We start from the raw sequence: 9,682 nt of genomic DNA, 5'->3' as shown, positions 1-9,682 counted from the left end.
ACTGGAAACACTCTGCTACACCAGTGGGTCTCAAAGTGTGGTCCAGGGACCCTCATGGTTCCTTGGGGGTAAAGTTCTAAATGTCCCCTTTAAAAAAAAAAGGTATGTAACTCTGGGAGTGTAAGAGGTGTTTTTCAGAAAATCCCATAGTCAGGGGGGATGGATGTGACGTTTTTTGGAATGATGTCACATCCACATACTTCTTCTCTGAGTGACGATGGATCATCACAGAGCTGTGTTACGGTGCCTAAAACAGCGTGCCAAATCTTTCGAATAGAACGACTTTACGCGTCTTGGCGGGCAAGTGGACTATTTAATAGAACGACTTTATGCGTCCATGGCGGGAAATGAGTTAAAAAGGTTTGAGAACCACTGTGCCACACGAAATGGAACAGAGCCTTCATTAGTGTCATTGGTAACACCTGTGAAGGAAGTTAGGAAGAGGCCCAATTTCTTTCCAATATGGCTGCTGTGCAGAGAGCCTATTCCGGACGCAAGCCCCCGCGTATCTCACCAAATATATCACTGAAGGAAGAAAAAAAAAAAACCAGCAGATAACCAGCGACCGGTTGCCGTTGATCCTAACATGATCCTAACATGATGCTAACATGATGCTAACATGATGCCAACATGATGCTAACATGATGCTAACATGATGCTAACATGATGCTAACATGATGCTAACATGATGCTAACATGATGCCAACATGATGCTAACATGATGCTAACATGATGCTAACATGATGCTAACAGGATGCTAACATGATGCTAACATGATCCTAACATGATGCCAACATGATGCTAACATGATGCTAACATGATGCTAACATGATGCTAACAGGATGCTAACATGATGCTAACATGATCCTAACATGATGCTAACATGATGCTAACAGGATGCTAACATGATGCTAACATGATGCTAACATGATCCTAACATGATGCTAACATGATGCTAACAGGATGCTAACATGATGCTAACATGATCCTAACATGCACATTTGCTCCTGTCCGAGGCCTCGGCGAGGTCGGGGTTGCCGCCGCCGGTCCCGTTGGCTCCGCCCCCCCCGCGGACCGTCCCGTCGGGGATCCAGGACTTGTCCACGCAGCGCTCCATCCGCTTCATGATGAGGTCCAGCAGCACGTCCACGGAGCGGATGACGTTCTGCCCGTTCGCCGCGCTCGTCTCGAAATAGGGGATTCTGAGACGAGAGAAAGAAAGGGGGGAAATGATGATGAAACCAGTGTTTAACATCCATTAAGACCGGGACAGCATCTGTGTCATTTTTTTATTTATTTGGCTATTAAGAAAATAGCAGATATACAAGCTATAAGCTTGTATATCTGCTATATATTTTTTTATCGTGAAAATATGTGCAAATCTTTGAAAGTATATGTACACAAATGTTTTCTAAATCCTAACAGTTTTCTGAAAAAAACGTATGTTGCGATAATATCAGTGGTTCTCCATCTTTTTCATGTCAAGGACCACCCAAAATGATATGTATTTGGACCCCCCCCCCCCCCCCCCATCTCAAAATATTTTGTTACAGAGACCCCCAGACGCAAAGATTTGAGTTACAAATGTTCGCTTTAAAAAAAATGATTTGCAAAAATGATTTTTCAAAAAAGGCAGATCTACAAGCTACGAGCTTGTATATCTGCTATTTTTGAATAGCCAAAGTGCAAAATAATGCTTTTTAGCTCAAATAGAAAAATGACACAGATGCGTTCCAGGTCTTAATGGGTTAAGACTTTTACAAACATGTGTTGAGGCCTCCAACAAACAGGTGAAGTAAAAATTCCGTCTGTATTCATTACAGGTGTGTCCAGTACTGTAGCTCTACAGGTGTGTCCAGTACTGTAGCTCTACAGGTGTGTCCAGTACTGTAGCTCTCGGGAGGGAGCAGGATATTTCACAGAGGCGTATAAATATTTGCCTTTCGAGGAGGACCAATCCAGTCCCAACACTCTGCCCGCACGGACCAGGGCAAACAGGACACGCACAGCCACACGGCCCGGGGCAAACAGGACACGCACAGCCACGGCCCTCTTGGCAAATGTTAACAACAGGGAGAGGTTTGGAGACGGACACCTAGCCATACTTTTATCCATCTATGTATCTATCCGTCTATCTGTAGAATAATCAATCAATCAGTCAGTCTATGCCAGTGGTTCTCAAGCTTTTTAGGGCACGACTCCCCAAAAATAATCATATTTGAACTGGGGACCCCCCCAACCTGACAAGCACTTGGAATTGTAGGCGTTAGATTTAGTTTGACTCGGTTCCACAGATAAATATTGTGAAAATAGCCGATCTACAAACTCACAACGCCTCGCAACGCGAGGCGTTGTGAGCTTGTAGATCGGCTATCTTCAAAATGTTTGCCTCTTTCTTATATTATTTGACAATTTGGCCAAATGTTTGTCTTTTTTCAATTCTTATTTTTTTAAAGGTATTACCTTGTGCCAGACTTATTCCTGGCTGTGTTGTCCCAGTGACAGAGATTTTTCAATTTATCTTAGATTTTTCAAGTAGTCACAGAATATTTATCTCCAGTATGATCGATCCCCTGGTGGTTGCTAATCACTGAGGGTTATACTGTGTGGTTTCACAAAATGTCGACGAGGTCATCGCGACCTCGTTGACATTAATTGTCTGATGTTGAAAATAACACGAGCAACAAATCTTCAGATCATGATATCTTGGGTTCTGAACGTTTTTTGTACTTTTTTTTCAAAAACACGTCAAACACGTCATTGTCACTTCACTGTCATCTGGGGACCCCCCCCAAAATCAAGTGGGGACCCCCAGGTTGAGAGCCACTGATCTATACAGTATATCGTTGTCTCTAGATCAAAAATTGCTGTCAAAATCAACACTCCGTCCATCAGAGAGAGGTTGATGGAGGTAAAACGGGTACCTACCCATATAAAACGGGTACCTACCCATACTTCTCTGCCAGCTCGCGAGCCTCCGTCTCGCTGACTGCCCTCTGCTCTGCCAGGTCACACTTATTACCACAGAGGATGACGTCTGGATTCTCGCAGTACGCATGGACCTGCAACTGGCCTGGAAAAACACACAACCAGTTCAAAACACATTTAGACCTGAGGCCCATTTTAACACTTGGGGTGCCAGAGGTTTATTAAAACAGGGTTCGTCTGGTGCCAGCATTCTTACCGTTTACGCCGCGCTGTTTACGGGCTGTAGACGCCACGAGGTGGACGCAGATGTAAACAAAAGCTGCGTGCACGATGGTCGAGGGTCCCGACTAACGCCTGGAACAATAATATTTCTAACGCGATCCTCCATTGCAGAGCGAAGGCTATCGGAAACGGCTCGTTTCCACCACGTTAAAAAAGAAATGGAGATATGAAGCTTTTTGTCAAGGAGTTTTAATGGGACATGGATCCACATCCGGCCTCTCCTTCCTAGAGACTCCTTGGATGATCCCAAAGTTGCTTAGAGCGCCCCACGTGGAAAAATAAATAAATAAATCTCTTCACGTAGATCTACGGTTTTGGCACTCAATGTGACTATTTACAAAACCGTAGATTTACGGTTTTGGCACACACTGTGTTCAAAACGGCTTCTGAATCCTAACTTAAAATCCTGTTGCTATAAACATAGCAACAGGATTTTGATTGATTTTGACTCTGCTCTCTTAGCATTTTGTGTGAGTCCTCTTCCAGTAAAGTCATATTTTTCCGTTATTCAGCATGAAATCCCTCCATAACCAAGGGGTTGTTTACGTTAAGCAGGGACCAGGGAAATGACATGAAATGCACCTAAATCGTGCCAACAGAAGCATTAACTCTTCACTTCAACACATACACTGAGGTACCTAGCAGTCAGTCTCTACTTGACAGAGCATTCTGTCAACACAAATGGAACTAGAAAAGGTGCGTCTCCGCCAGGTCAGGTAGGTTATTGTGGCCTCCTGGTGGCGCTATAATAGGCCAATGTGAAAAAGGTGTCAGGCCCTCAGGTCTTCAAGTGCTGACCTGCTCGAGGTGCCTACAATGACATATAAAAAATACGGTGTAGCAGCATTCTGCTTTTACGGACCGACAGTGTGGAATAAACTCCCATTACACTTAAGACAGGCAGCCTCTGTCGATAGCTTTAAAGCACAGCTCAAGACCTATTACTTCACTCTTGCTTTTAGCTGATTCTTTGGTTGATTTTTAATTCCTCACTGTATTGCCTATTTTAGTGTTGTTTTATGCCTTTGCTTTTATTTTATTTAATTTTTGTTTGCTTTATTGTTAAATTGGTTCTAACTGTTATTGTATTCTTGCTCTGTAAAGCACTTTGAGCTGCATTTCATGTCATGAAAGGTGCTATACAAATAAAGTTTATTATAATTATTATTCTTTCACAGCAATCGGACACTGCATTCATGATTTGAGGCATTTTGTTCCAAAAATGTGTTTTGCTAAATTAGACCTGCTGGTGGCGCTATAACAGGCCAATGTGAAAAGGGTGGCATTTCTTCCTCGGCCTAGTGGGAATGTGCGTGTGAAAATTCACGGAAATCGCACGCTGCGTTCATGATTTGAGGCATTTTGTTCAAAACGGACCAATCCTGCAAACTTTGGAAGCCAACCTTAGCCAATCAGGATGGAATATGGAAAATCGGACAGATCCGTATTGATCACATGACTATAGACATACTGTGTACCGATTTGCATGACGTTTGGATGTATCTGTAGGAGTAAATGGGTTTTGCACAAATCGGCCTCCTGGTGGCGCTATAACAGGGCTATGTGGAAACCGTTGTGTGCACCGTTTCGGAGCGAGCGGGCCAACGGTGCCGGAGATTAGCCGCTCACACACAGACGGACACACGGACGAACACAGACACGGACACACACGGACGGACGGACGGACGGACGGACGGACAGGGGGTAAAACATACTCTGAAGCCTTGACAACAGCTCATGTAAAAATTAATTTCTGCAGTCATCTGGTAAGGCAACAGTGGTTAGACCAGTGGTTTTTAAACGTTTTTGTGTCGAGGACCCCCAAATTGATATGATGAGATTTATGTAATTGTAATAATTAAAAAAAAATCGAACACTTATTCAACATTTGACATTTTTCTAAAATGTTCAAAAAGAGCTCGTAGCAGATCTACAAGCTCACAGCGCGTCCCACCTTTGGGAACCAGTGGGTCAGACTACCCCAGAAATGAACAATTGCACATAGAATTCTCGCAAAGGCACTTACTATAATTTCAACCTTTTCCATGCCAAGGACCCCTAAATGAATATACATTTGGCCGTGGACCCCCATCTGAAAATGCTTTGTGCCAGGGACCACCCAGAAGCAAAGATTTGAGTTAAAAATCTTTGCTTTAAAAAAATATACATTCAAAGATTTGCACACATTTTCAAGATTTTTCAAAAATAGCAGATCTACAAGCTCATAGCGCGGCACTCGCCATGTTAACTAATTTTGCTAGGGACCCCCGGTACCCCCCCAAGGACCACTGGTTGAAAACCACTGCTCTATACGTAAACAAATACTTGGTTGACTGGGGTCGGCTCTGTACTTGGTCCGCTCTTTCCCCCCCACTCTACACCAAATCTCTTCACCGAAAATAGCAGATAAAGAAGCTCCCAACGCGTCCTCCTCACGTTGAGAGCTTGTAGATCGGCTAAGTTAGGCATATGTTCACGAAGACCTGAGGCCCATTCTACAAATGACTTCTAAATCAGTAGTTCTCAAACTTGTTTGTGCCAAGGGACCCCCAAATTGATATGCATTTGGCTGCGGACCCCCATCTGAAAATGCTTTGTGCCAGGGACCCCCCTAAAGAGAAGATTTGTGTTAAAAAAAAAATCTAAATTATTCAAACTTTTTCAAACACTTTTTTTCAAAAATGTTCAAAAATATCAGATGTACAAGCTTGCAGCGCAGCACAAAGTGACATGCTGTGAGCTTGTATATCTGCTATTTTTGAGAACTACTGTTCTAAACCAGTGTTCTAAATCCTAAGAGTTTTCTGAAAAACATGTTTGCTATATGTAAAGCTAAAATGCTTTCCCGGTTTTAATGGGTAAATAAACAAACAGAGAAACACATAAATAAAAGGCCTTACTCATCCAGTTTCTGACGTTGAGAAAACTCTGCTCATTTGTGAGGTCAAAGAGCAGCAGGAAACCCATGGCATCCCTGAAGAACGCTGTGGTCAAACTGCGAAATCTAAAAAGACACCAAAACATCAACCTCACCATGAGTCAAGATCTGATTCATTATGAATGAAAACATTTTGTAACCCATTGAAGGTACAGTAGGGTAAGTGATTTTCTTTGGTTAAAATACGTGTTAAATAGCTCTATATTCTGATAGTACTCATTGCTATAGAGTGTTTGTTCAGTAACAGGAGTCTCCATTAAAAAGGCTCTTTATTAAACAGAAAATGCATTTTCAGGACAGGATACCAATTTTATCCAATCAGGATAGAGAACTCAAGACAGGATACAGATTAAACAAGTGAAAATGGAAGTGATAAAACAAAGAAATGAGCTGACACAACATTGGAACTGGAACACTATAAAAATGAAGCTGATAAATGGGTACTCTCTCCTGATTGGCTGAAATGATGTCACCTACCTGAACATTTATTTTCTGTTTATTAAAGAGCTGGAGAGACATGGAGACTCCTGTTACTGAACAAACACTCTATATACAATGATTACTATCACAATATAGTGCTTTAACGGTAACCTATTAACATAAAGTTTTTTGTATTAACCAAAAAATATCACTTACCCTACATCTAAGACCTGAGGCCGATTCTACAAATGTCTTCTAAATCTAAACAGTTTTCTGAAAAACTTATGTTACTATATCAGTGGTTCTCAAACCTTTTTATGTCAAGGACCCCCACAATGATATGTATTTGACCACGGACCCCCCCCCTCCCCATCTCAAAATATTTTGTTCCAGGGACCCCCAGAAGCAAAGATTTGAGTTAAAAATTTTTGCTTTAAAAAAAAAAGATATAGTTAAAGTATAGTTTGAGAACCTATTGGGAGATCCAATACAAACAATAACGCCGTGACCCAGGGGGAAAGCGCCCTCTTAATGAGAAACATCGTGGTTGTACCTCTCCTGTCCAGCCGTGTCCCACAGCTGGATATGAATCTTCTGTCCTTTGCCTGTGGTTCCATCTGGACCACTAGATTTGTATACCTGGGTGTGACAAGGGGATACAAGGGGCATGTATATTATGTATAGGCATTCACACATAAAATGTATATTCTTTATACTCCACAGCAGCGGTGCTTTGCTCATGCTGTATGGGGGGGAAAACGTTTTTTGATGCATATATGTTGTATTGAATGCTATATTGAATTGTCAGATCTGCAAGCTCGATGTCTGCTACTTTTGCCACTTTTTTATTCGAATTTTGGCTTCCACCCGACATAAGACTATATGGCATTACTGTAAACCTATTAGACGGTGGTTTAGTTTTTCCTGTCTCGTGTCATACTTGCAGGGGCTACGATCCACTTAATGCTTCACAGATTCAAGATTCTAGCGTAGATTCTGCTCTTTGCAACAAGAGCTGCCTGTGTGTCACCACTTCCTTCTGTTTAAATGCAGACTGTGGAATCACACACACAACCTGCTCAACTGCCGTCGAGATTACAGTCAATGGCAAAACAGAGCCATGCTATTAAGCAATATCTGTGATGGTTATAGTGACAGAAGCATTAAAAGGGATATTTCACTTTCAAACATGTTTGGGGTCATTTTAAACGTCTACTCAGGCTTTTGTGAACACCACTGACAGTTTTTAAGTTGCTTAATTCAGTATTTAGATATACCCGTCCTTGATTCTGGTGACTGATATTGTCATTCTAATGAGTGAGGGGCTGTGTTTTTCCAATTACTTTTTTCATTTATTTTTCATATTTTTGGGGGAAGATGATTTTTTTAAATTAAATTAAAAATAGAAATTAAATAAATGAAAAAAGTAATTGGAAAAACACAGCCCCTCACTCATTAGAATGACAATATCAGTCACCAGAACCAAGGACATGTGTTTTCGATGAATCCATCATGGTTAAAATGGAGTTTGAAGTTACAATGGGTTTGTATAGGAAGGGGGCGTGTCTGATAAAATGAATATCAAATATCTAAATACTGAATCAAGCAACGTCAAAACTGCCTGTGGTTCACAAAATCTTGAGTAGACGTTAAAATTACCCCAAACATGTTTGAAAGTTAAATATCCCTTAAACTATTGCCAATGTTCCATGACAGCTCAAGTGACATTTATGTCCCAAAGACACTGTGTGACTGCATTTGCTGTCACCTTAACCCTTTGTGGTCAAGGGAAAACCCTCAATTTGTGGTACAGGATAACATTTCAGGTTTTATAGGTTTTAACAATGAAAAACTAGCTAAGAGGTTCCACACAGTGAATACTGTGGATCAGTTTCCCAAACAGTGGGTCAGGCCCGGAGCAATTTTATGGGTTTTTATGAGTAAAGTTTCACAGCTAAAACTTAAAACATGTTTAAATTAGCTTTCAGTGGAACTGGTTTATTTATATATTGTATGCATCAAAAGGGATTGCAGCATTGTAAATGTATTTTCCGATAACTATTCCTACTCAAGCCGACCAATGTATGCTTTATTATTTAAAATAGGCTTTACATTTCAACTTTGAAATTGCACTATAAATCAAGCGTGCAGTCTCCAGAATATTCCTCCCATAAATCAGGGTCTCGGTATAAAAACATTTCAAAACCTCGGTGCTACCAGTATGTAGCAGGCCTGACCTCGACTAAGTCGACTGGTTAGTCGCGGGGGGTCCGAGTCGACTGCGTGTCTCTTAGTCGAATCTAGTCGGGCCAAAAATGATTTTAATTGTTTTTTGGCCAAGTCGGGGGTCGTCTGTCTAACGGGAAAATAGTGCTACCTCCTTTTTTGGCCTCCTGAAAAAATAAATTCAGGGCTGTTTTAAGAGAGCCCTGCGAACTGCACTTTTTGAGGGAAGGGGTTAGTTAGGCTATTCCATACCTGGGTGGCAGCGCTGTAGAAGGAGTGCTGATATACGGTATACGGCGGTGGTTAGTCGGTTTGTGCCGCTTTGTGAGCTTGTAGATCTGCTATTTTCACCCGTTTTCACTAGTTATTTTCAACTTATTTTACTTATGAAAATCCTTTTGAAAAATGTTGCAATTGTTTTTAATTGATTAAAGTGTGTAATTGTTTTGTTAAAAAAAAAGTTATCTTTTGAAATCATAATTTATATTTATATATATATATATATATATATATTTTTTTTTAAACGTAGGAAAATAAAAAAGGGGACGTTTACTCACGACCCCCCCAAAAGAATTCCGCGACCCAAACATGCGTCCCGACCAGGCCCGAAGAGACACTGGTGTCTACATATTGACAAGAAAGAGAGGGTTGCCAGATCATGTGCGCATATCCCCCCACGGGTATGGTCTAGTATTGATAAGAAAGAGACACTGGTGTCTAAATATTGACAAGAAAGAGACACTGGGGTCTACATATTGATAAAGAAAGAGACACTGGGGTCTACATATTGATAAAGAAAGAGACACTGGGGTCTACATATTGATAAGAAAGAGACACTGGTGTCTACATATTGATAAGAAAGAGACACTGGTGTCTACATATTGACAA

At 41.3% G+C, this 9,682-nt stretch overlaps 1 protein-coding gene across 1 annotated transcript in view; it reads right to left on the bottom strand.

Annotated features, from left to right (window-relative positions):
• Window positions 1-312: 312 nt before the first annotated feature.
• The window catches only part of rab27a (RAB27A, member RAS oncogene family), a 29,438-nt gene continuing 20,068 nt past the window's right edge, over window positions 313-9,682 (bottom strand). Inside the window, exons 3-7 of the mRNA XM_080427530.1 lie at window positions 7,122-7,207; window positions 6,111-6,214; window positions 2,950-3,073; window positions 989-1,202; window positions 313-941 (exon numbers count right to left, since the gene is read on the bottom strand). Coding sequence (XP_080283656.1) covers window positions 989-1,202; window positions 2,950-3,073; window positions 6,111-6,214; window positions 7,122-7,207 — 528 coding nt within the window. The 3' untranslated portion in view covers window positions 313-941. The remainder of the gene's footprint in view (window positions 942-988; window positions 1,203-2,949; window positions 3,074-6,110; window positions 6,215-7,121; window positions 7,208-9,682) is intronic.

This window comes from Gymnoscopelus braueri, assembly GCF_963280865.1.
Source record: "Gymnoscopelus braueri genome assembly, chromosome: 1".
Lineage (NCBI taxonomy): Eukaryota > Metazoa > Chordata > Actinopteri > Myctophiformes > Myctophidae > Gymnoscopelus > Gymnoscopelus braueri.
This window is presented reverse-complemented; position numbering and strand designations above follow the sequence as displayed.